At 36.2% G+C, this 27,397-nt stretch overlaps 3 protein-coding genes across 3 annotated transcripts; 1 reads left to right on the top strand and 2 right to left on the bottom strand.

Moving 5' to 3' along the window:
* Positions 1-3,845: 3,845 nt before the first annotated feature.
* Positions 3,846-6,104, top strand: LOC142607710 (2-methylene-furan-3-one reductase-like). Its single transcript, XM_075779309.1, has 4 exons — positions 3,846-4,228; positions 4,404-4,727; positions 5,063-5,222; positions 5,557-6,104. Exons 1-4 carry the CDS (start codon positions 4,010-4,012, stop codon positions 5,820-5,822), a joined length of 969 nt encoding a protein of 322 aa, XP_075635424.1. The 5' UTR covers positions 3,846-4,009; the 3' UTR covers positions 5,823-6,104.
* A 10,626-nt stretch (positions 6,105-16,730) lies between these two features.
* On the bottom strand, positions 16,731-17,526 carry LOC142631725 (uncharacterized). The gene is made up of 2 exons (XM_075806017.1): positions 17,233-17,526; positions 16,731-17,018 (listed from the first exon to the last, which is right to left on the bottom strand). Exons 1-2 carry the CDS (start codon positions 17,524-17,526, stop codon positions 16,731-16,733), a joined length of 582 nt encoding a protein of 193 aa, XP_075662132.1.
* A 5,991-nt stretch (positions 17,527-23,517) lies between these two features.
* On the bottom strand, positions 23,518-24,672 carry LOC142625090 (uncharacterized). Its single transcript, XM_075798799.1, has 2 exons — positions 24,328-24,672; positions 23,518-24,225 (listed from the first exon to the last, which is right to left on the bottom strand). The coding sequence occupies exons 1-2, from the start codon at positions 24,524-24,526 to the stop codon at positions 23,888-23,890; spliced, it is 537 nt and encodes a 178-aa protein (XP_075654914.1). The 5' UTR covers positions 24,527-24,672; the 3' UTR covers positions 23,518-23,887.
* Between the last annotated feature and the right edge of the window lie 2,725 nt (positions 24,673-27,397).

Raw genomic sequence — 27,397 nt, 5'->3', positions numbered from 1 at the left:
GGGAGATCGAAAAACTAAGAAAGAAATTAAGAACTTGTAATTTTGAAGGAAGAAAGAGAAATAATAAAGAAATAGTCCTCGGCTTGAGTCCGAGGAGACCCATTTGTCATTATCGTTCTTTATTTACTTGTGTTTGCTTATAAAAACCTGTTATCAAGATCCCAGCGTTTCTAACATAGGTTCAAAGCCCACACTCTACAAATTTTATTGTTTAAGGCTCATTGGGCCTGAGCTCGTGATTGTCTTTGGGTCCAGGTGCAATTGTGCACTTACAGTTATCACAATACACTGTAGCACTATAGCTACAACAGTGCTTTGGTTTAGTTAGTCACTTTTTATTTTATTTATTTATTTTAGTAATCAGTTTGTGTTTTTTTTTTCTTTTAAATATTGATGTAAGTTGACATTTATATTGTTATACTGACACAACAAATTTCACGATTATTGACGTGTCAATTTCTTACTAGTTGAAATAAAATGATAAAATATGAGACTATAGCCAACCACAATTGAAAATAAATGTTTTAAAAAAATGTTACAACACTTATTGTTATCACAATATTTTCACAATTGTTGAGATCTCAGTTTCTTATAGATCAAATAAAAAAAAATGCTAAGTCCACAACATTTTAACATTAATTTCTACAGTGCGTAAAGTTTTTTTTCCCAATAATCGGTTTGTGTTTTTTTTTTCTTTTAAATATTTATATAAACTGACACATATATTCTTATACTGACACAACAAATTTCATAATATTTTCACAATTATTAAGGTATCAATTTCTTACAAGTCGAAATAAAATAAAATAAAATATGAGACTGTGACCAACCACAATTGAAAATAAATGTTTTGAGAAAATGTTACAACATTTATTGTTATCACAATATTTTCACAATTGTTGAGCTCTCAGTTTTTTACATATCAAATAAAAAAAATGCTAAATCCACAATATTTTAACATTAATTTCACAACAAATCATAAGTAAGCTATTATTTATGGAGAGCACTGGTGCCTAAAGTTTTTTTTTTCCCAGTAATTGGTTTGTGTTTTTTTTTTCTTTGAACTATTTATGTAAGCTAGCGCGCGCGCACACACACACACACACACACACATATATATATATATATATTGTTATATTGACACAATAAATTTTACAATATTTTCACAATTATTGACGTATCAATTTCTTACAAGTCAAAATAAAATAATAAAATATGAGACTGTGACTAACTACCACTAAAAATAAATGTTTTGAGAAAATGTTACAACACTTATTATTATCACAATATTTTCACAATTGTTGAGATCTCAGTTTCTTATAGATCAAATAAAAAAATGCTAAGTCCATAACATTTTAACATTAATTTCTACCGTGCCTAAAGTTGTTTTTTTTCTTAGTAATTGGTTTGTGTTTTTTTTTCTTTTAAATATTTATGTAAGCTGACATGTATATTGTTATACCGACACAAAAAATTTCACAATATTTTTACAAATATTGAAGTATCAATTTCTTACAAGTCGAAATAAAATAATAAAATATGAGATTGTGACCAATCATAATTGAAAATAAATGTTTTGAGAATAACAATAACAATGTTATCAGTTTAAAACCAATAATAACTTGTCATTTAGAATTTGGTCTAAAAATGTTATGAATGTAGCATTTCTTTCAAATAAAAAAAAAAAAATATCTATTTGGATTCTAAAAATGAAGATATTGTGATATTTTGTTGTATTCTTAGACTTCTTTTTTAATATAGTCAAATTGGATGAGCCAAAATTCACGGTTTCACACAAAATCTATATTAATTTTCTCACTACTGGGGCAGCACGTGCCTTGCACGTGCAGCCAACACTAGTAATAATAAAAAAGGCAACGTTTCTGCCCAGAAGAAGAAAAAAGAAAAAGAAAAAAAGCAGCCTATAAAATCAAAAGAAAAAAAAGAAGAGGCAGCGTTGCCAAAAAAAAAAAAAAAAAATGCCAAAGCAACGTTATTGAGGCAAAAATTATCAGGTCATAAATAAAGTGAGGGGTAGGTGAGAGGGTATTTGTGTAAAATGTATTTCTCAGCACTTTTCCCTCTCAATTTTCCTCCCAAATTGGGAGGATAAAAAAAGTAGGCTTGGAGGGAAAACTGTCTCCTCTATTTTTTGTCTCTTCTATTTTCTTTCTTCAACCAAATAGTGAAAAATGACATTTTTCACTCTATTTTCCTCTCTATTTTCCATCCTCCCTGTTTTCACGTTAACCAAACACACCCTTAAGTGGGATGAACCATGATCTCTTTGAGGGTCCCAAGTCTTTGTCCACCAAAAAAAAAAAAAAAAAACCTTTATATTAAATTTTTAGGGGTGTGACGTGATTACTTAGATGGATATGTCTTATCCCTTAAATCAATTAAGGATTTTACAATAAAGCTGTCACTTTTTTTTAAAATTTAAATTGAAAAATAATAAACTTTTCATGAAATACCTCTTTATTGAATAATTTGGGAATTAAATCATAAAAGAGAAATTTACTTGGTTTTGATCCTAGATATATTCTAAGAGTTTTCTCAAAAAAGTAAAAGAAAAAAGATACAGTCTAAGAAAAAAAAAAGGTACATGTTCTAGTTACAATTTAAGAAAGGAAAAGAAAAACACACCACTTTATTCCTAGTTATGAAAAAAGAAAAAAAAAACATTGATAAGTTATGAACTCCAAACCCAAGATCTAAGTTCAAAGATTAGGTTATGGAATAGGAAGATATTAAACACTCATTCCACCCTTTTTGCATTCATATAATTATATAATCATGTTATGCATGGCAAGAAATAAAATATGTTCATCATGTGAATTTAATGGGAATTAAAATCTAATTCTAATATGCATGAACATGTTAATTATCTCATATCATCAAAATTCATCATTTTATGCCACTAATTATTATTACAAGAATTATCTAGATTAGGATGCTTACCTAGATGCATGTTCTCTTGCAAACATTTTTTAAACTACTTGATAATCAAATTGTTTTCCAAAACATTTATAATTTTTTACTTTAAAATTTCCTGTTAAGTTTTTTTTTTTAATTTTTTTTTTTAACAATGATTGATTAAAATTCAAAAAATCATTATTATCTTCAAGAATTATCTAATACTTTAAAAACACCATTATCTTAAAATTTAATCAAATGAGATTTTGATATGTAATTACTCTTAATCTAATCCATTTAAAGACCAAAATTAATGAATCATAACTACAAGGGTTTAAGTCTTACTTTGAAAAATGAACATTTAACCGTTAAAACTTGATTTGACTAGATCTTTTGATTCAGTGATACGATTTTTAGATCCAACACATCATTTTGATCTTTGTGAATTTTGATGTATTTTGGAATTGAATTCACGTTCATTGAATGGTCCCAATGATGTTTTTACCCATTAACTAAATCTAGGATTTTACCCTTAATTGACTTTCAATTACAAAATAGGGTGTCTACACTATCATTAGATTATACAAAGTGGAGTAAGCTCACAATCAAATATGTTACAAAATTGCTGATCTAATTCTAACTTACCTTAGGAACAGCGTAATCCTTTTGAAATTTGTTTAAGATCATTATTAATTCTCCACTCTATTTTTTTATTCTTCCTTATCAATTTACCTTAAAAAGTGAAAAGTCCAACAAAATCACTTGTATTTAGGACTTTAGGAAATGAAAATTGACAGGGTCCTTATTATAGGCTTTATCAATGAATCATTGAACCTCATGAAAAATTGTGTCTAGATTCAAATGTCTCTGTGCATAACCTGTACATGTAAATATCCAGCCATTCCAACAACCTTTCAGTCACTAACAAAGTAACATCTCAAAGTTTCTACGTACCTTTCACTCCCATATTGTCACAAATTCACAAAAGAGAAGGAACCCAAGTTTAGTGTCATTACAAAGCCACCTCTAGAATCTTAACACAGACCCAAATCCTTCTCTTTTTATCTGCAAGTTTTTTTCTGCATACAATACAATGGCAGCTCCTTCAAATGCTTCATTACCCTCTAAAAATAAGGCTTGGGTCTATTCTGAATATGGAAAATCTGTTGATGTTTTGAAGCTGGATTCAGACGTGACCGTCCCAGAAGTGAAGGAAGACCAAGTGCTGATCAAGGTTGTTGCTGCAGCTCTTAACCCTATCGATTATAAGAGGCTGCTTGGGTTTTTCAAGGCCTCTGACTCTCCTTTACCTGTAAGACTTTCTTCCCAATCTTTCTCTAGCGGTTCTTTCTGTTGTATATGTTTTAACGTTATTATTAGTATGCGTTTGACATGATGAAGTTTGCCAGCTTATTTTACTATTTAACTTATTTTTTAGTATCTATTTATTATTTTTGTTATTGTCGTCATTGTTATTGTTTGTGCAGACTGTTCCAGGCTATGATGTAGCTGGGGTGGTGGTGAAAGTGGGAAGCCAAGTGAAGAATTTTAAGGAAGGAGATGAAGTATATGGGGACATAAATGAGAAAGCTGTGGACCACCCAAAAGTAATTGGATCTTTGGCTGAGTACACTGCTGTTGAAGAGAAAGTATTGGCTCTGAAACCCAAGAATCTAAGTTTTGTTGAAGCTGCTAGCCTTCCCTTGGCTATTGAGACTGCATATGAAGGCCTTGAACATTTTGGTTTCTCTGCTGGTAAATCCATCCTTGTTTTGGGAGGTGCAGGTGGAGTTGGAACACAGGTTATTCAGGTAAATCTTCACTCTCATTAATATTCCAATGCCCTCATGTCAACCTTGTAAAAAGTCTTTTAAGTCATTTCAATTTTTATGTATGTTCAGTATTTAAAAGTTTTATGTTGTTACTATATTCCACAATCGTTATTAATTTGTTGATGTTTATGCCATAAATGCCTAGAATTCAAATCTCCCCTCCCTTGTTGTAATTAAAAAATTAAAAAAAAAAAATCATTATTAATTTGTTCAACGTATTTGTAGCCTAAAATGTACTCCATTCTAGATATGATAACCCTGTGGGTTTTTTTTTTTTTTTTTTTTTCTCTCTCTCTCTCAAATGTCTTGGGCAGCTAGCAAAGCACGTTTTTGGCGCATCAAAGGTAGCAGCTACTTCAAGTACTGGGAAACTGGAGCTGTTGAAGAGTTTAGGAGCTGATTTGGCCATTGATTATACCAAGGAAAACTTTGAAGATCTTCCAGAGAAATTTGATTTTGTATATGATACGGTTGGTAAGATTCTGAGTTCATTGTCAGCTTCTGCATAAGCATAATTTAGCCATTGAATTCTACACTTATAACTGGGTCTTGTGGCAGGTGTCCTATGACAACAATCAACTCAACAAAATGTGAACTATATTTAGACCGATTTCCATGTCGAAAACAAAATGTAGATTACATATCTGATAAATCACCACTCATTTCAAATTCGAAGATCACCTACTTTGATGTCACGATAAACTACAACAAATTCCAAAACTTGAGTTGTTAAGAATGACGAATTTAATCGATTAATCATTATTCTAACAACGGCACAAGACTAATTTTTTGTTGTACCTAAAAACAGGGCAAAGTGATAGGGCTGTGAAGGCAGTGAAAGAAGGCGGGCATGCTGTGACAATAGTAGGTCCGGTAACTCCACCGGCATCCATATTTTTGCTCACTTCTGATGGATCTGTCTTGGAGAAACTGAAACCTTACCTAGAGAGTGGGAAGGTGAAGCCGGTGATCGACCCCAAAGGCCCGTTTCCATTTTCTAAGACCATTGAAGCATTTTCCCACCTTGAATCCAACAGAGCCATTGGAAAAGTGGTCATTCATCCGATCCCATAAGAGAAAACAACCCAGTTACGGCACTATGTGGAAATAAATATATCCTTGCGTATGCATTAGGGATTGAAACTAGTACTAAAACTAATAAAAGGGTGTGTAAAATACACTGTTACATATTATTTTAGATGTTCTACTTTGTGTGCCTAGTATAGTTTCTGTTTTCCTAGTTGATTGTTTTGTGTGGATTTTAGTTGGAAATGAATAAAGCAGAGGATAACAACAATAAGAATGTAAATTTCATGATAAATCTCAGTTCTGAAGTTTGAATATGATGTTTGTTTAGCCCATAAAAGTGTCTCCAAGTGCATTTCTAATTAAACCTCAACAAAGGCCTAAAGGAGGTTTAGACTAACACAGTTCTAGAAGACCAGCTGTCTGGAGGCCAAAGCCATTCCCTTTTTTTATATTTCAATCCCCCTTCTTCATCCAACTTCATCAATTCGATTGAAATGGAACTATTTCATGATTTAGATTATTGAGGCAGTAGAAGTTTTGATAACTATTTGTTGTTTGCTTAACCAAAAAAATTGTGGCTTTATGTAAAATAGAAAAGACAATGTCATAGAGGGAACACAAAGATTTATTTGGTTTGGCCTTAGACCTATGTCCACAGACAGTGTTTCACTAAGAAAATAGGGAAATTACAGAGGTGGCACAAAAGTTTTTTCACAAATCCCGAACCCAAATAACACCCAAAGAGCTCTCTCTCTCACAACAAAAAATAGAGAAATTTAGTTTGCTCTAGTTATAAAGCTGGCTAATATTAGGTTTTCTGCCACACGATCTAAAATCAATTGAAGAGTCCTAATTACATAATATGGAGATATAACCTGTCAAAGATCTCCATTTATCTAAATCGCCTGCATAATCGGAATCTGAAAGTCCAACAACCCTGTTATTATAAACAGAAGCCATGTCATATACAAAGTCAAAATCTGCAATACTCTTTAAAGAATCCATGTCTTACCTTGCCAATATTCTTTACGAGGATTAGCCATATATCTGGTAACACTAACTGCATGTGAAATATCTGAATAAACGCTAACCATAGAATATATTATGCTACTAGTACAACTAGAATAAGAGACATGAACCGTGTGCTCCTTTTCCTCCTCAAATTGTGGTGACAAAGTCGCTGAAAACTTAAATTGTGTTGCTAGTGGTGTACTCCTTGGTTTAGTCGATATTCAGCATTTAAGTACTTTCTCAGTGTAATTTTCTGTGGCAAAAACAACTTGCCCAAGCTCCTACTCGTTGATGTCTTTGATATGGACCATAACAAGTGTTCTTCCATATGTTTTGTTACTTTTGATCTTTTATATATATATATATATATATATATATATATATATGAGTTTAAGTTACACACGATGTAATTCTAATAAAGTTATAAATTTTTTAAACTATAGATTTTTAAGAGATTTAACAGTTAAAAAATATTATTAAATGTTATTACTTTTACCTCATTAATACTACCATTTTTTTTTTCTTCTCTCGCCTAATTTATTGCATGCCTCTGTTTTCAATCTGCAATCCATACTCATCTACTAAAGAGCACCCTGACGTAGCTTAAAACATGGATCTATTTTATCTGAAGCTTTCAAATTTATGTTGAGTGGGTGCTATTGGATTGTTTCTGTGAAAATCATGGTTGAAGTCGTGTCACTATGAGCATAAATAAGGGAGATAGAGTTCCAAGTCATCCGAGATGATAACTCATGTTACTATGGCACTATCAAAAAATTGTGGTGAAGCAAATTAGATAGCCATGACAAATTCCTAGCTTAAGAAATCAGCAAGCATAGATTAACATTAACAAATTAATTGACCCTTGTGCCTTGCTTTAGTAGCAAAAGGGAAGAGGTGAAATATAAGACATACATACATCTTAGGGTTCAACTATTCGTATAGCATTCACACCAATAGACACCCACTCCAATTCCAAATGGACCAAACCCCTTTTACAGTACCAAAAAGTAAACTTGTAATCCACTGAAAATGTTATGAATCTAGTTGTGTTTGAGAAACTGAATAGAATTTTAGGCATGTGCGTCCATTGGAGGAGTTCATGGGAAGAAGAAGAAGAAGACGGTGGGGGTTGAAAGAGTTTAATGACCCTTTTTAAATGTAGAAAAGAATTATGACTTAATGATATTAGATTTGACATGTCACCAGTGTCTTTTTAACCATTAGATCTAATAGAAATCAATTGTTTAAAAAAGAACAAAGTTTTTCTTCAAATTAGTTTGAAGAGAACCCTTCAAACTTCTTATATATCTATATATTGAATGTGAATTTTGAAAATCTAACCGTTAGATTGGATGTTTGTATTATATCTTTTATGTTTGCAAAATTTCAAGAAAATCAAAGATCAATTGTTATGTTATCAAATAAATGTTAACATTTCAAGTTTTTGTGATCTAAAATTGTATATAAAAAATAAGTTCATTGATTAAATAGTAAATAACATGCGATTTAAATGAAATTTAATATGCATGTTAAAAACAAAAGAAAGATGAAATTCAACGGTTAAATTTTCAAGATTCACAAAAAAAAAGAATAAATAAAAAGTTTGAAGAGTTTCTCTCCAAATTAACATGTGCGATGCACAAGATAGTTAAATAAAAATTAAAAGTATTTATTTTTCTTAAAGGTTTATGACTTGACTTAAAAAAATGTGTAACTTTAAAATGAATGAAAATAAGTTATTTTTGTTCAATATAATGGTTTAGAAAAATTATTTTTCTTTCGTATCATTGGTTCCACATAACACATCCTGACGTAAGCTATTCTATGGTGATGACTTCACACAATACTCAGCTGCAATTAAATCTACTATATTCCACCAATCTAATCTATGTTATCTTGATAGTAGATCTACAAATCGCATTCTCATATCCTCCATCATTTAGAAGGTGACCGGAGTAATGATTGTATGTAATGTATAAATTTTATTCTTTTACAATAAAAAATTCTTATGATAGATGATTAAAATAAAAATTAATGTTCTGGAAATTTTTTGAAGTAGAATTTTTAATTTCTTAAAACTTAGTTAATAGAGTTTCTATTTTACCTAAAAGTGAACTATCATAATTAATGATAATTTAACCATTTTTTGTAAAGAGAAGATAACCATAGGCTCAATTTTTATTTTATAGCAGAGGATGTTATAATTAGATCTGTACCATGTGTAATACGTTAGTCCATTATGATAATTCCAAATAATATCCTAATATCTATCTATATGATTTTTCTTTTTAATGATGCCATAAAAGATGGAGTTTAATAGAAGTCATTTAAGATCCAACATATTCAATAATTATTTTTTTTTTTTTTAAATTTCAAAAGTCTTTTAATTGTAAATTTTTTAAATTATAAAATAAACTCTATCTAAACTTTAAAGGAAAGCATTCGGAATGATCACATCATTGATACCATATCATGATGGTTGCAAATAACTATATTATTATTCATGATTAATATAAAAACAATGAAACTATGAATTAACAATTTTACAATTCAAATACCAAGTTTAAATTACAATAACACATATACAGAAAAATACCAAGTTTAAACTACAACAACACATATTCAGAAGACTCCAAATATTGGAACATACTTCTTCTGCAATTTTCATTATTCAATCAAAACCAAAATTTCAAAGATAATTCCAATTCAATTAAACCCAATACATACATATAATGATATACATGAACGTAAAGAATTCCAAAAATAAAAACCACAATCTCCAAAAGCCTTTGCCTAATACAATCACTATATATATTGATGTTGTGTGTTTTTTTAGTTCTTTTTCCTTTTATGTTTCATCAAACTTTTTCTAATTGACCAAAATATCTCTCATATGTGTTAACCTTTGTTGAACTTTAACATCAAGCACTTCTTGAATAGCAAATCAATTGTCTCTAATAGTCCATCCTAAAAGAAATAAAGTTGAATAATTTTTTTTTATACAAAATAGAAATTGTAAGGACACTAATTGCACCAGGACCCAATAATACGGAGGGAACCGGCCCAAGAAGCCCAAAACAATAAAATGTAAAGAGAGTGGGCTACGAATCTAGGTTTATAAATATTGGATAACGTAAATGTTAGGCTCAATTGCTACACTCATGCATCATAACACAAAACTTCTTCAGACAAATGCCGAGGACCATTTGTATTACTGTTCAGTGCTCAATACAAGGTAAGATCGTTCTTTTCTTCTTTCTGTCCTTCATCCCCCTTTTATATCATCTTTTTCCTTCTCTTCTTCTTCCACATGTGGATCAAAGTCTTCATTTGGATACTTGTCCCATCACCTTTTCCCCTCAAGTCTTTGGCGGTAGATGGAAGATTGAATTATAACGTTCAGGCATCACTTCCTCATTAATGCGGCCAGAGAAGTAGTTGTAGAGCCTTCAATGCGGTAGTAGTAGCTTTATCCTAGATATTTCGCATCTTACCTTCTCATCTCTTACCCTCACTATTTTCATCTTTATGCTCTGGATTTTCAGGGGTAACACCCTTGAACCGCCAGATCACCCTTTCCCACCTCGGCTACAGGTAGCCGAGAATATTTCCATCCTCGGCTATAGGTAACCGAGAATATTTCCATCCTCGGACATCATACTTTGGAATGTCTTACCCAACCATAACTTCTTCCTCTTCCCACATTGTCTCATAAACGGGCATTCCTTATCCTCGGGCCAATTAACACTTTTGGGTTGGGCTTTTAACTTTACGAGTACCCTTGGACCAGCCCAACATAGATTACAGGCCCATTGACCCTACAATAGCCCATCGTATCTTTATTTCTGCTTTCCTGGGAGGAATGAGGATCTCGACATAGATTCCCAGTAACCCCTATTTGTCACGCGCTTCCATTGCTGGGATGATGTTTCTGAACTTCTCGTGGCATGCTTTTGGCGTTTCGGTATACGAGGCATGTCCTAATTAATATTTGGTGGCTGCTCCTTCCAAACGTTCTACCACACGATGCCCATCCAACGGTTGAGGCTTGCATAGGGACACAGGTGGGAAACTTCCCGCTTTTATAACCTCATTGATATAAATATCATCAATTCACCCCCTCCTATCCATTACTAAGTTCGTACAACGACTTTACCTATCCTTGCACTCCACACGCATCCTCACATTACCTGAGAACCAAGCCGAGGTGACTTTATCACTCCAAAGTAAGTTCTCTCAAATTCCTTTTTTTCGTTATTTTTCTTTTTCCTCTTCTATTACTCTGCGTTTCTTTATCCTCAGCTATCTTTGTTTTCTTAATCTTCGCACCACATCCACTCCCAACTCTAAGAAAATGGGTAGATTTGCATCTTTAGTGGACAGTGCTGAGAAAATAGAATAGTTTAAGATAACCTATAGAATTCCACAAGGTGTGTCTGTCAAATACTGTAAGGAAGGAGAATGGCACACCAAGAGAGAAACTGGAGAAGTTGTAATCCCCATGATAGCTTTCATAGAAGGAGGGATGAAAATCCCAATGGGGACGGTTACTAGGGATTACTTGAGAGCGGTTAGGTTAGCTCCTACACAATGCGCCCCGAATATGTTTAGGATTCTAGGTTCTGTAGATGCCCTAAATGAAAAGATGGGCTTAGGACTCACCCACCACGATGTAAATTGGGTTTATAACCTCCACCACTTAACGGGACAAGGGTATTACCTAAAATCTAGGTGGCCAGAGGTTAGGTTAATCCAGTGCCTCCCTCACTCCAATAAAGGCCTGAATAAAGATTTCTTAATAATATATGGGGATTGGCACGACAGTGTCCCCTGTCTGACAAGGGAGGGGAAACCAGGTGAGTCTTAGAAACCTATTTGAAATGATACTTTGTAATACTAAGTTTTGTTTTTATTCTAACTTTGTTCTTCTTTGCAACAATTGTGCAGACCCACACGCAACTGCTCGCCACGATCACCTTGTTGACTTCGCACGCCTAAACAGAATTTTGAAGGCTGAGGTGTTTGTGCACTCAGATAATCAACTCCGAGCAGCCCACTTGATCCTCGGCTACAATCCAATTTTCACAGCTTTTCAGGCATCGAAGTGTGTAATCAAGGCAAAAGATCCTCGGCTACGTCGGATTAGCGTTGCGGTTGAAGGTTTTCTCTTGCCTAAGAGCACTCCCATTCCACAAGACACTATCACCACCCAATCACCACAGTTTATACTAGAAGGTGTTCCCCTTACTTCTCCTTCGACACAACCTACAGTGGGCGAATGATCTTCTTCGCAGCCTATCATAAAGGAGGAAGAAGAAGAAATCATTGAGGTCTCAAACTCTGAAGACGAGTTTGAAGCTTTTAACCTCCCCCCTACTCCTGAAGACCAAAGTGCTAGCCTCGACAAATCTTCCTAAACCCCACAAGATATCCCCCAACAACCTGATATTATGGGCATTCAACGCAAACCAAAACAAAGCCTTAAAGATGTATTGGAGGCTCAAGTAGGGATTCAGGAGCTCCCCCCTAAGGTACCCCTAACGAAATCCAAAGATAAGGGTGCTGAGAAAGGTCTTCAAACCAAGCTCCTTCCTCCTCCGCCAACCCAATCTCAAAGTCCGGACCAAACCGACCATAAAAGAAAAAGGGATCACCATAAAGGGAAGGATGTAATTGAGGGAGGAAAAAAGTCCCTTCCCAAAGACATAGAGCCTGAAAAAGGAGGGAAACAAGCTCGTACAATACAAATAAGATCAGACAAACGGATCGAGTCTCAGACCGTTGTACGAGCCCCAATCTGGGCTCCCTAAATGACTATGGACGATCACGCAGTCACTGCTGACGCATCCATCAGGAATTTCGATGAAGGGACTGCTGCGTGCATAGCAGATGCATTGGAGCAAGCTTTGCTACTACTCGAGGATATGGGTGAGCTCAGAAGGATGAGAGATCAAAATGTCTTCATGACATTGAAGAAGGAACTTGCTATGGTAAGGACATTAATTAAATACTTTTTTGTTTTGGTTTTGTTTACATCCATTTGCTTCTCACTTATTTCACCGCACCCTATATGTAGGCTGTTCAATTTGCTCACAGGGTAAAGGAAATCGCTGCCAATATTTACAATGCCTTTATGGCTGAAGAATTGAAGCTCGACAATGCCCAGAGAATCCTTGAACTGAAGGAGAAGAAGTTGCAAGAGGTCGCGGCTAGCTTAAGCAAAGCTGTAAGTGAAAACTTTGGCTTGGAGTCTTCTTTAAGAACCACTGTAAAGCAAGCCGAGGACCAGAGATTGAAGCTTAGGTAGGCGGATGAAAACTTTGCTGCGGCTAAGAAGCTGATTGAAGGCCTTAAGAAGGATTTGAAGGAATCCGAGAAGGCGAAGGAAGAGGCCCTCAAAGCCAAAGAAGAGGCTATTGCCAAAGCGAAAGAGGAGGCTGAGAAGGCAATAGACCAGGCGGAGCAAGATGGCTATGAAGTAGGCGTGGCTGAAACCACCGAAAACTTTAAAGCTCAAGTGCCGGAGGTATGTAGGGATTACTGCCTTGAAGTGTGGAAGGAGGCATTATCCCAAGCTGGGGTTGATACTTCCTCCCCCCTTTGGAAGGTAGAAAATGCCTACATTCCCCTGGCCATCCGGGTCAATACTTCTATTATAGCCAAGGATGGTGCTGGCCTTCCTGAAGCAGAGATAAAATCAAGTGATGCCGCCGAGGATCCCACTTCCACTAAACCCCAACTTTCAAAGCAAGCTAGTTCGACAGAAGGGGTAGCACAAGAAATTACGTAGCCTCCCAATGAGCCTAAGGAACTTCCCCAAGCCAAAAAGACCAGTGAAACGCTGGAGATCGTCTTGGCGACTATGCCTATAACTATAGAGGGAGACCCCAAAGGCAAAGGAATTATCGCTGAATCCTCGGCCCAGATTGCACCTCCTATTGCTCCTCAAGACCCATTGAAGACCAAACCAAAGCCATGATCACTCCTTTTCTTTTGAGTTGCATTTCTATTTGTTTTTGGTTGATGTAATTCAACAATTTGCTTGTGAATGTATTTATAACAACTTCTATTAATGAAAAGAGCAAGTTATTTATTCCACAAGCTTGAACTGTATTTACTACAAATATGTCATTCTTCTTAGCATTTGTGTATCATAATAGAGCAATAGACTGTTTTTCTCACGCTAATTAATCAAAAGATAGAAATAGGCATAAACCGTTCAATGAATACAACATGGACAATTAATCAAGGTCATTATACTTACAAATGCTTTAAGTGATGCTCATGATTTCCATTCACTTCTGATTTAGGAATTCTCAAACTTGATAAACAAATTAATACACTTACGTTCTAATCCATAAAAAAAAAACTAAATTGTGCATGGAATAGGTACAACTGGGATTTATCCACAGTTTAATCAAACATCAATGTGCAACAAACAAAGGAATAGGGAACACTGATGTAAGGAGCAAGAACAACTTAATTTCTATAGTCCATACATGACGAAGTATTAGTTTCAACAAGGTATGTGGTTTAAGGATACAAGTATAATCAAGTTTTACCTTAACACTAAAACCGATATGTTTATTTCTCCAAGATAAATGATCCAAGGATTAGGCGTAACTAAGGTTCTGTTTAGCATTTATAAAGATATCAATTTTCACAAGGTATGTGATCCGAGGATCCAAACATGACCAAGTTTCTATTTGATACATAGAAAAATGAATTTAAATGTTAATTTCCCAAAGTAGATGATCCGAGGACCAGACGTGACTAAGGTTCTGTTTAACATCATCAAAGATATCAATTTCCACAAGGTATGTGGTCAGAGGATCCGAACATGACCAAGTTTCTGTTCGATACTTAGAAAAATGAATTGAAATGTTAATTTTCCCAAAGTAGATGATCTGAGGACCAGACGTAACTAAGGTTCTATTTAACATCAACAAAGATATCAATTTTCACAAGGTATGTGATTCGAGGATCCGAACATGACCAAGCTTCTGTTCGATACTTAGAAAAATGAATTGAAATGTTAATTTTCCCAAAGTAGATGATCCGAGGACCAGACGTAACTAAAGTTCCGTTTAACATCAACAAAGATATCAATTTCCACAATGTATGTGATTCGAGGATCCAAACATGATCAAGTTTCTGTTCGATACTTAGAAAAATGAATTGAAATGTTAATTTTCCCAAAGTAGATGATCTGAGGACCAGACGTAACTAAGGTTCTGATTAACATCAACAAAGATATCAATTTCCACAAGGTATGTGATCTGAGGATCCGAACATGACCAAGTTTCTGTTTGATACGTAGAAAAGTGAACATAATAATGAGTGTAAGACAAGATTAACAGAACAAAAATGGCAGAAGTGCCTTTCATTAATAGTAGTACCTTCGTAGGTTACTTACATTCCAGGGATGTTGTACAATTTTTTCATCCAGATCTACAAGATAATATGCCCCTATACCAACTACTGAAGTAATACGATAGGGTCCTTCCCAGTTAGGGCCCAGTTTTCCCCATGCTGGGTTTTTGGCAGTTCCCAAGACTTTCCTTAACACTAAATCTCCAGGGGCAAGTGACCTTGACTTTACGTGAGAATCGTATCCCTGTTTGAGTTTTTGTTGATAATAAGCCAACTGGACCATAGCAATCTCTCGCCGTTCTTCAACCAGGTCTAGGCTTTTTTCTAGTAAACTGTCATTGTTGCTGGAGGTAAAAGAGCTCGTTCTCATCGTCGGAAACCTAGTTTCCAAAGGGATCACAACCTCGGCTCCATAAGTTATAGAGAATAGTGTCTCTCTAGTGGATTTTCGAGGCGTAGTTCGATACATCCACCAAACGTGCGGCAACTCTTCCACCCACCTACCCTTGGCATCATCTAGCCTTTTCTTGAGTTCACTGACTTAATTTTGTTAACTGCTTTAGCTTACCCATTTCCTTGGGGATAAGCTGGTGTAGAATACCAGTTAGTGATGCCCAGATCACAACAATACCTTCTGAAAGCTTTACTGTCAAATTGCAAACCATTATCTGAGATGAGAGTGTGAGGAATTCCAAACCGAGTAATGATATTCTTCCAAACAAACCTCTTTGCGTCAACATCCTTAATGTTAGATAATGGCTCTGCCTCCACCCACTTAGTGAAATAATCTGTTCCAACAAGCAGCCACCTCCTATTCCCTGATGCCTTTGGGAAAGGTCCCATAATGTCCAAGCCCCACTGTGCAAAAGGCCAAGGACTTGTCAGAGGATTAAGAACACCTCCTGACTGATGAATGTTAGGAGCTAACCTCTGACACTGGTCACACTTCCTTGCATAACTCTGAGCTTCTCGTTGCATATTAGGCCACCAATACCCCTGCGTAAAGGCTTTGTGAGCTAAAGATCGTCCTCCCGTGTGACTTCCATAAATCACCTCGTGCAACTCTTCCAACAGCAATTCCGTTGCATCAGGATGTATGCACAATAAGTATGGTCCTGAAAAAGAACGCTTGTATAGTTTTTGATCCTCGGACAGCCAAAACCGAGGTGCTTTCCTATGCACTTTATCTACCTCAGCTTTCTCTTTTGGCAATACATCATCCTTAAGAAAGGACACTATATGGTCCATCCAGCTAGGTCCTACTCTAACTTGATGAACTTGAACGTGATTACCATTGCTTCTGGTTGGCTTACATAGATCTTCAATGAGAATAACTCGAGGCAAACCTTGCGCCGAGGATGTGGCGAGAATGGCTAAAGAATCCGCATGGGTGTTTCCATTTCTGGATACATGTGACAAAGTAAAAGATTTGAATTTGGATTGTAAATACCTGACTTGGGTTAGGTATTCCTGCATTCTCGGATCTCTAGCTTCCAACTTTCCTTCCACCTGGCCTACAACTAATTGTGAATCTGAGAACATTTGTACTGCCTTTCCGCCCATTTTCTAGACCATATCCATTCCTACCACCAAAGCTTCATACTCAGCCTTATTATTAGTAGCCGAGAACCCCAGTCTTAGTGATTTTTCTAGGGTTAGTCCTTCAGGGGTCACCACTACTAGCCCCACGCCAGATCCTCTCTGATTTGCTGCCCCATCAACATAAACTTTCCACACCAAAGGCTTCTTGCACACGACCATGCCAACTGATTTTTCATTCATGCCTAATCTCTTAATATTCTCTTCTATGGAAGGCTCGGCAAATTCTGCTACCAAATTCGCTAGCACTTGACCCTTCACAGAGGTGCGAGGCATATATCTGACATAAAAAAACCCCTAAGATGGTACCCTATTTAGTGATTTTACTCGTGTAATCAGCACTTCGAAGTACAGATTTAAGAGAAAGTTGAGTTAGGACCACCATCATATGAGATTGAAAATAATGGGGGAGTTTACGTGTAGCATGCACCGGGGCTAGGATTGCTTTTTCCAACGGTAGGTAACGTACCTCGGCCTCATGTAAAGATTTTTTCACATGATATATTGGTTTTTGGATATTATCATCAACTCGTATCAAAACCAGGCTAACAACATGATCAGCTACAGCAATGTACGCGAACAGAACTTCATCAATCTTTGGCCTAGACATAATGGGTGGGCGGGAAAGATATTCCTTAAGTTGTTGAAATGTGACCGCACACTCCTCAGTCCATTCAAATCCTTTCCACTTGTTGAACAATTGGAAGAAAGGTCTGCACCTGTCTGCGGATCGTGAAATGAAATGGTTGAGGGCAGCAGTCATCCCTGTCAGTCTTTGCACTTCCTTTGGATTTCAAGGTGGTTGTAGGCTATTGATTGCTTTGACCTGAGCGGGATTGACTTCAATTCCCCTTTGAGTTACCATATAACCCAAGAACTTACCAGATCCTACTCCAAAAGAACACTTAGAAGCATTAAGACGTAACCTGTACCTTCTTAACGTTTGAAAAGTATCATTCAAGTCTGATATATGTGCAGAAACTGTTTTACTCTTTACCACCATGTCATCCACGTATACTTCAATTGTTTTTCCCAATTGGGGTTCAAACATCCTGGTTATTATCCTCTGATAGGTAGCCCCTGCATTTTTCAGACCAAAAGACATCACCTTATAATGATAATTCCATGTAGGAGTGACAAATGCTGTTTTCTCCTGATCCTCTAACGCCAAGGGTATTTGGTGATAGCCTTGAAAAGCGTCCAAAAAACTCTTCCGAGGATGCCCAACAGTAGCATCTACCAGCTGATCTATGCGAGGCATTGTGAATGAATCTTTAGGGCAAGCCTTATTCAGATCCGTGAAATACACGCATACTCTCCACTTCCCATTCTTTTTTTTCACAACCACTGTATGTGCCAACCACTTAGGATAGAACACTTCTTTGATAGCACCCGCTTGCTTTAGTTTAAGTACCTCTTCCTTAACAACCTCAGCATGTTCCTTAGATGAGCGCCAAGGTGGTTGCCTTCTCGGCACCACAGTTGGATTAATATTCAAATGATGGAAAATGAAATTCGGATCAACCCCTGGGGCTTCATAAGCATTCCATGCAAATACATCCACGTTCTTTCTCAAAAACCTGACCAGCTCCTCCTTTTCCTGAGGTGGCAATTGAATTCCCACTTGGAAGAATTTTTCAACATCAGTGTCAATAAGAATTTTCTCCAACTCCTCACATGCAGGCTCCTCTACCTCGGCCACCTTTGGTGTGGCTGATGACATTAATTGCTATGAGCTTCCCCCTGCCGAGGCTGACGACTCTTGCTCGGTCTGGTGTATAACTGCAGCTGTTATACATTGTTTAGCCGCAAATTGGCTCCCAACAATTTCTTCGATCTGTTCTCCAAACGGAAACTTCACCTTGACGTGCAGAGTTGAGGAGACAGCACCTAGGGCATGCAACCAAGGCCTTGCCACAATAGCTATGTAGGGAGAATAAGCGTCTACTACAATGAAATCTACGTTTACAACTACTAGACCTGACTGCACGGGTAACCGAATCTGCCCTTTTGGAATAACAGTTTTCCCTTCGAAGCTTATCAATGGCGAATCGTAAGCTGTAAGGTCCTCAAGCTTCAATTTGAGCCCCTTAAATAAGTCAGGGTACATAATGTCAGCCCCACTTCCTTAGTCAACCATTACTTTTTTCACATCATAGCCCCCAATCCTCAGCGTAATTACCAATGTATCGTCATGCGGTTGGATAGTTCCCACTTTGTCTTCTTCAGAGAAACCTAAAATAGGTGGAGAATTTCCCCTAACCCTCTTCGGCTCGGAGTTATTCTCCTTGGCGAGGAATTGTGATATTGACAACACCTTGGTAGGGCAAGAACCAGTCCTACTTGGTGCAGTGAAAATAACATTTATTGTACCCAGAGGAGGCCTTAAAGTATTACTGCCTTGACTTACTGAGCCAGCGTGATTTCCCTGCCTATTGGACTGATTCACAAACTGTCTCCATTTTCCCTATTTAACCAATTGATCCAAATAACTCCACAGGGTCCTACAATTCTCAGTGGTATGACCTTTCTCTTGGTGATAGTCACAGTGAAGATTCTGATTACGTTTCATAGGGTCCCCTGCCATCTTATTGGGCCACCTAAAGTATGGTTCATGACGAATTTTCTCCAACACCTACTCAACAGGTTCACGAAACACCGTATTCACTGTTTGAGAAGGGGCTGAACCAGATTGCCCGTTAAACTCTCTTTGAGACCACTTATTATTGTATCTTTCCGACCTAAAATCCCTCCTCTCCTGAGGGATAACCTTTGCCTTTCCTTTACTCTGTTGTTGATCCTCTTCAACCCTCTTGTACTCATCAATACGATCCATGATCCAGCATACACTCTTTACTGGCTTCTTGGTCAAAGATTTCCTTAAGTCGTGCTCAGTTGGAAGACCAACCTTGAAGTTGATTGCCACTTCATCAAAATCACTATCAATCTCATTGAACATCTCCCAGTATCTATCCGAGTATGTTTTTAGGGTCTCCCCTTCCCTCATGGCCATGGACAATAACGAATTTAGAGGCCGAGGAACCCTACTGCAGGTAAAAAAATGAGACCCAAATGCCATGGTGAGTTCCATATAGGAATCAATAGAATTTGCCCTCAAGCCATTAAACCACCTCATGGCAACAGGTCCCAAGTTAGAGGGGAAAACCTTGCACATTAAGGTTTCATTCTTAGAGTGGACCGCCATACGTTGATTAAAATGGCTCACATGCTCCACAAGGTCTGTTCGGCCATTATAAATGGTGACGTTTGGTTAGGTGAAGCGAGGAGGAAGTTTTCCTTCCTCTACCCTACGTGTGAAAGGTGATTTAGAAAGTTGGTACAGCGCCTTTCCCATAGCATCGTTTCCCAAGCCCCTGGAAGAAGACTTCTTTTTCGTCCAACCATGAAGATCCCCCTTCTCATATGAAAAAGATTCACTAGGAGGAGTCCTGGACCTGGGCCTATAACTACTACCTTAGGAGTCATCCCCATCAGAAGAAGGGTCAGAAAAAGAGGGTGTTCATTCCCTTCTCGCGCGACGCAACTTCCTCTTCAGATGGTCAATCTCCCTCTACATGGCTTTAGCATCATCTTCATGGAGTATTCTACTTCCACCCCTCGAACGATTCCTGGCAGTATGCCCTGTGTGCACACTTCCCTCTCTGTCTCTTTCCCGCTTAAGATGTTGAAAGTGGTCTTCATGTTGGGACCCCAAAGACTCTGCATGGTGTGGACCTGAACCTGCCATCACGCTACCTCTCCTAAAACACAAGATTCCCATAGATGGTGCCAATTGTAAGGACACTAATTGCACCAGGACCCAATAATACGGAGGGAACTGGCCCAAGAAGCCCAAAACAATAAAATGTAAAGAGAGTGGGCTACGAATCTAGGTTTATGAATATTGGATAACGTAAATGTTAGGCTCAATTGCTACACTCATGCATCATAACACAAAACTTCTTCAAACAAATGCCGAGGACCATTTGTATTACTGTTCAGTGCTCAATACAAGGTAAGATTGTTCTTTTCTTCTTTCTGTCCTTCATCCCCCTTTTATATCATCTTTTTCCTTCTCTTATTCTTCCACGTGTGGATCAAAGTCTTCATTTGGATACTTGTCCCATCACCTTTTCCCCTCAAGTCTTTGGCGGTAGATGGAAGATTGAATTATAACGTTCAGGCATCACTTCCTCATTAATGTGGCCAGAGAAGTAGTTGCAGAGCCTTCAATGCGGTGGTAGCAGCTTTATCCTAGATATTTCGCATCTTACCTTCTCATTTCTTACCCTCACTATTTTCATCTTTATGCTTTGGATTTTCAGGGGTAACACCCTTGAACCGCCAGATCACCCTTTCCCACCTCGGCTACAGGTAGCCGAGAATATTTCCATCCTCGGCTATAGCTAACCGAGAACATTTCCATCCTCGAACATCATACTTTGGAATGTCTTACCCAACCATAACTTCTTCCTCTTCCGACATTGTCTCATAAACGGGCATTCCTTATCCTCGGGCCAATTAACACTTTTGGGTTGGGCTTTTAGCTTTACAAGTACCCTTGGACCAGCCCAACATAGATTACGGGCCCATTGACCCTACAAAAATTATACTCTAACCTAATCTAAGTGTATATGTGTATGTACGTGTAAGTTAGATTTGAACTTATTTATGAGAGTGAAATAAGTTATCTAACAGTACATTTACATGAGAAAGCTTGATAAGATTCAAGTTTTGAAATGACATTCAAGAAATAAAGAAAGTGATAGTAGGACATAAAAAAGATGCACATTTAGAGGAGGAGAAGAAACTTATTATCCAAACAACACAAAATGTACGTGGAAAACCCTAGAGAAGGGATAAAAAACTACGATTTGAGCAAGAACACAACATTCTTGCTCGGCTGAGCTTGTATTATGTATCAGAAAGAAGTTAGTTTACAATGAAGTTGCCATTTTCTTCCTACCAACTCTCCACTTTCATTTAAAAAAATATCTAGTTAGGTTCTTGTCCTAGAAGTTCAGTTGCATGTTCTTTTTATACTCTAACGAACATGGCTGAGTACAAGGACAGGTATTAAGTTATCATATTCTCTTTCTCAAGATCTTTTTACAGCTGTGAAGTTATCTGCTGACTAAGGGATAAGGATTGCGCCAACGTGGCATTAGGACCTGTAATTAGGTAGCCTTACCACTGTTTGGAAGACAAGTCTTGGTCATCAAGAGAGACATTAGGAATACTGTGATTGGTACACGTGTCCCCAAGGTGACTCACTATGTATTCAACCAATAAGGGATGTTCTCATAGTCTTCAGTTCTGAAAAGTCACTGTGTCTCTTTTTGGTAATGCTTAAGTACCGTGTCAGGTGTAAATCTCACTTTCTTCCCAAGGCAGTCATGTCTTTGGCACTGATCAAGACAAAGTCTCTTAATCATCAACGGCTTTCCCTTATCTCATAGCGGCTCCACGTGTAGAGTCTAGATTTAACCACTTATGCATTCTTTTATGCCTTAGTGGTGTTATGTACAGTGTGTGAAACTTCTTCCTGGAGACTTGAATTTCGTCCCTTACCCCCACACCCTATAAACACTTATACTTATGGAGTGACTATTACACGAAGGATGTGTGAATAAAATTTATAAAGTGTTGAAAAGATGGGCGCTGAAAATTTGAAATTATAGCCACCTCAAATTTGTAGCAAATTGTACGTAGTAGAATAGAACCCAACATGTACAGCCCAGCATGTGTAACTTGTGGAAAACCCAAAAAAGAGTTCATTGAATATTAGCACATTCCCTGTGAGCCGAAAGTAAACACGCAACACAGTCTGTGACTCACAGTGCATAGTTGCGAATTATATAGCTGCCAATAAATTTAATCAATTGGGAAATAAAATTAATAAAGTTCATCAAAAGCTTACAGAAAAGCAAGAACAAACACTCACTGCCTCACATAGTGACGTAGGTCTTTGGACTAATCATACAACCCTTGACTTAGATAGGACTATCAAAATCAATGCAAGAGACGGTACAGTAAAGTGGTATTGGAAGCGTAAAAGTAGTTTTCTTAAATGGGAGAGAATATGTACCGTGGGAGAATGTTATTGTATTTGGCTAGAAGTCTAACTTGCGTTAGGTTTTTATTATTATTATTATTTTAATAGAGAGAGTATAAGGAGTCTAGAGACGGTGGGAGAGTATTGTAGAACTAAGTGTTTGTTTTATATTATATATTTTTATAAATATAGATATAGTTTTGTTTAAAAATATTAATAATGATGTAGCAAGCTATGAAGAGGTTAACAAAAATTAAATATTTCGATTATATATATATATAATTTTTTTTTAATAATATATAGTTGAAAGAGAGAAGATTTGAATTTGAATATTTATGTTAAAAACATGAAAAGATGCTGGTTGTGTTACAAGACTATTAACATTTGGAACTTTAATTTCTGGCTTCCTGGAAGTATCTATTGTAAAGGGAGAAGCTAATTTTGTATCTCAGGAGTCATGACATTGCCCATTGGGCTTTTGATTCTTCCAAATCCAGGCCTTTAAACATCTTGGACTTTCCAGATTTGCCCTGGCGCAATTCGGTCTGAGATGTGAATGGCCCAGGTCTCTTTTGTATGGCATCTTATTTCCTTTGTTATTCAATATGGGTAAAACTTATCACACACTTGTGTGCCACACAAGTGTCTAATAATACTGAAATCAGATTAAAAGGAAAAAGGAAAAGAAAAGATAGATGCTTTCTGTCCATAATGTCATTAGAGATACTTTGTATACAACTCGTACACTGTAATAAGGACGTAATACAATAAACAGTGGCAAATCAATTTTCTTCTTTCACCCAAACTTTACAAGCATTCTGGAAACTAAGTATAAACTCAAACAAGCAATAAGTATTGCAGTAAAGAAAATATGAGACTTTTATCTCAATGATGAGATGGAATGAGTATCCAAGGGTGGGATTCTTGGATTCTGTGTACATGGGAATAAAAAGAGCCATTATGGCGTCTGGAGGATGAGGTTGGATGTATTATAAAGGAAACATATAAAGGAAGCAAAGAAAAACCATGTGGAAGAAGCAAGGAGGAAAGAGCATTCAGAACTCCTTTTTTAGTTTCCACATAAGGTGACCTCTCTTTTGGGTGGTCTAAAATTCATTGCATTCAGGCTGTAGATGCAGAGATTGGCTTGTCTTGATTTGATTGTTATTTCATCTGAGGTAGTCTTGTAGCCAGGAATATTGCATGAAGAAGATGTACTCCACATTAAGCTTGCTTGGCAAGAAGATACCACTGCTGAATCTTCTGCACATTTAATTCCATCAACTGATGGTATTTGCAACCTGTAAATTCCAAATTTGTCTGTAGTTCTATTCACTGAGACTGATATCTCTTCTATCGTTTTCCTGGAGATAGCTTTGAACATGCAATCTATTTTAACTTCTGCACCTGGTGAAACAAGCAGCACCATAAAAATTTATAAGCTTATTATCTTTACAAATAAAGTATGCACAAAATTAATGTTCAATGAAACACGTAATTAGTTGTAACCTGGTAGGAAGTAGCTGTGCCTGGTGAAGCTGTTGTTGGAGCAGATGTCACAATAAACGAAACCCATTACAATGATCTGGGAATTTGTTTTTGCTGGCTCGGCTTCCAGAAAGAGTGAATTAAAAAACAAAGACGAAATGACAAAGAAAATCATGGGATTCATGGTAAACTTTGGAGACAAAGAGTTCCAAATCAACATAGGCTTTGTTTATGAATAGTTGTTTTGCTGTGAATAGCTTTCAAAGCGTTATCACATAGTTGAAGATGAGTGGATAATGAGAGGAAGCAGTTAGTGGAGATCTTACTGTAAGCAAAAAGAAGTTTATCTTTTTCACAAGAAACAAAGACATGTGAATGTCCTTTGGCAATATATAGAATTGATGTGTAGGAGAGAGAATAGATAGTAGATTATTATTATTATTATTTTTTTTCTCGCAAGAATAGCTCCTTTTGGTAAACTGAGAGGTGATGGTGCTTTGATTTGAAGTTCTAAGTTCTACTAGAATATTGCTGGGTGTTTGACACTAAGGAAATTTTCACTTTCTGTGTGACTTTTATCAAGAGACGAGATAGAAAAACATTTGCTATTCCTATTCATTGAGCTTGTTTATATAATGTCCATGTAGGAACAGTTTGAGTTAAACTTTAATGCATTTGATTTCCATTTATTCATTTACTTTATTGCAAGCATGTGCCTTTGAATGTTTGGTTGTTTGGGTGGATAAGGTTTTACTTCATTGTGGAGGTGAGGATTTAAATGGGAGGACCTTATCTCGTGGGGCTGGACTGGGGAGGGAGATGGGATAGGATAAGGTCTTGAAGAAGGAAAAACTTTTAACATGGATGAGATAAAAGGGTTTCATAGCATTCATGTGAACCTCACTCAAAGCTTTTAACATGGATGAGATAAATGGCAGCGAATTTGTCTTGCAATTGTTATACCAGTCCTTTTCATCAAAATCACAAATAGAAGACAAAGTGTAACACAAAAAGTAGGAAAAAAGATTTGTATATAAGATACCAAACATATGCCAAAAAATAATTTACATGGTTTTTAGCCAATAAGGCAATAACCTTCAACTCGCCAGAGTTTGAGAACGAAACTAATCCACTAACACTATAGGGAAACGGATAAGCTAACTACATTGCTCTATTTGGATATTGTAAGGTGGTATTTATTAATTTGAGAGTTTATATTTATTGATAATTCTTAGTTTACACTTGCAAAAAGTGTATAATATTGTACATTTTTTTTTTTTTTTTTTGCAAATGTGTAGTGTACAACATTGTACACATTTTATGTGTCTACAATATATAAATTTATATTGCAAGTACAATGTAAATTAACCTATAAGAGTCCTATATTTATATATTGATCATGTTGCTTAAAAGTTTTATTTTAGTTGCTACTGTTAAAATATAAATAAGAAAAATAAAAAGATGTGTAAATAGAGAAAGTGGAAGCAAGATACTTAAATTAAGAGTTTGGCTTACCTCTAATACTTTTTTAACTGGAATCTCCTTTTATTTTAATGAGAAACTGTCACATCATCCACAAACTAAATAAAATATGGAGATTAAAATTTACTTTCACTTGCCATTGTATATTTAAAACAAAATGGCATATCCAGTTAAAAAAGTACTGAAGGTAAGCTAAGCCTTTAAATTAATTTGACCTAATGGCTCCATAGCATAATGATCCCAAATAGTTACATTTTGTTGTATTGAATTATGTATTACAAAAAATCCAATGTAGGATATATATATATATAAAAGAATACATGAGACTTATTAAGATAACTCTAAAATCACAATAGTTGATGATGTTACAAAATCAATAGTTAGTGGTATTCTCCAAAAGCATGGTGTTTTCACTTATGAGAATATCCCAATATAAAATATCCTACTATATTCTAACAGCCACATCTACTACTGATAAGATATTAAAACTTGTAAGAGCAAACATGATAGTGGTTGTAAAAGTTTGCAAAATAAAAAAGTGCTTAGTTTTACACATTTTAACCAAAAACCACCCACATCATTGCTTGCATTTAATATTTTACTATTTTTTTTTCTCTCCACTTCACTCTCTCTTTTTCTTTCTGGTTTGACTCTTACCTCATGCTCTCTTTTCCTCCACTGATCTCCACTGCTCTTTCGAGTCTCACCACAGCCGTGCCACCACCGATTACCTCACTCGCTGCTGCTCACGCTGATCGTTGCTGCCTCGCCGATCACACTGCTATCTTTTTTCTTTGTTTGATGGTTTTGGGATTTTGATTAGTGGGTTTTTATGGTTTTGATCAGTGGTTTTGATGATTTTGATTAGTGGGTTTTGGATTTGTGGTTTTGATGATTTTGATTAGTGGTTCTGGGATTTTGATGAGTAGTTGATGATGGTGGTTGGGTGGGTTGATGATGGAGGCTGGGTTGATGATCGCCGTTGCTCTTTTTTTTCTTTGTTTAATCGTTGATGGTAGTTGGATATTGAGTCAAGAATGAATATTTTATTGAATAAATATGTAGAATAAACAAACTGATATGAGTGTTTTGTAAAAGTAAGTGTGTAAAATAGAAAAAAAAACATTTTTTTTTAATTTAGAAAATGGACAGAAATTATACTTCTACTGATACAGATGCTCTAAATTGATTAGTACATGCAGGGCAATAATGCAAAAAAAAAAGAAAAAGAAAAAAGAAAAAAAAAAGCTTGTTAATGGAACATTAGTACCATATACTTCTGACAACAATAGTCAATAGAGCAGGTGAATGTATCAATCTCAATGTAAGAGGGATAAATCTGGCCTGGTAGGCTTGTAGCTGTAGACTCGGACAAAACTGAAGCCTCTACCAGATCCCTGTTTAACCCGATCACATCTTGCATGTGCATTATTTATTTACCAGTAGTATCAAGTCTGCTTCCTTTATTTGCTATTCCAATTCCAAGGTTTTCCAGTGGATCGGAGGTGATTTTCCTGATTGAGGGGTGATTTTTTTTTTTGGTCTCAAATCGGCCCACAAAATTGCACTAGGCATTAACCCTTCAAGAAAAGTTTCCTCATGGAAAAAT

Source organism: Castanea sativa, chromosome 1 (genome assembly GCF_040712315.1).
Source record: "Castanea sativa cultivar Marrone di Chiusa Pesio chromosome 1, ASM4071231v1".
In the NCBI taxonomy this organism is placed as follows: domain Eukaryota; kingdom Viridiplantae; phylum Streptophyta; class Magnoliopsida; order Fagales; family Fagaceae; genus Castanea; species Castanea sativa.
This window is presented reverse-complemented; position numbering and strand designations above follow the sequence as displayed.

What these genes read in the sequence shown, in the direction of transcription:
- LOC142631725 (XM_075806017.1), bottom strand. Translation starts at nt 17,526, where the DNA reads ATGACTGCTGCCCTCAACCATTTCATTTCACGATCCGCAGACAGGTGC. An exon ending in AATCTTTACATGAGGCCGAG is followed by an intron (nt 17,019 to 17,232) that starts GTACGTTACCTA and finishes ACCTCTGTGAAG; the next exon opens with GGTCAAGTGCTAGCGAATTT.
- LOC142607710 (XM_075779309.1), top strand. Translation starts at nt 4,010, where the DNA reads ATGGCAGCTCCTTCAAATGCTTCATTACCCTCTAAAAATAAGGCTTGG. An exon ending in CCTCTGACTCTCCTTTACCT is followed by an intron (nt 4,229 to 4,403) that starts GTAAGACTTTCT and finishes TTGTTTGTGCAG; the next exon opens with ACTGTTCCAGGCTATGATGT. An exon ending in TTTTGTATATGATACGGTTG is followed by an intron (nt 5,223 to 5,556) that starts GTAAGATTCTGA and finishes ACCTAAAAACAG; the next exon opens with GGCAAAGTGATAGGGCTGTG.
- LOC142625090 (XM_075798799.1), bottom strand. Translation starts at nt 24,526, where the DNA reads ATGTTGATTTGGAACTCTTTGTCTCCAAAGTTTACCATGAATCCCATG. An exon ending in GCACAGCTACTTCCTACCAG is followed by an intron (nt 24,226 to 24,327) that starts GTTACAACTAAT and finishes TTGTTTCACCAG; the next exon opens with GTGCAGAAGTTAAAATAGAT.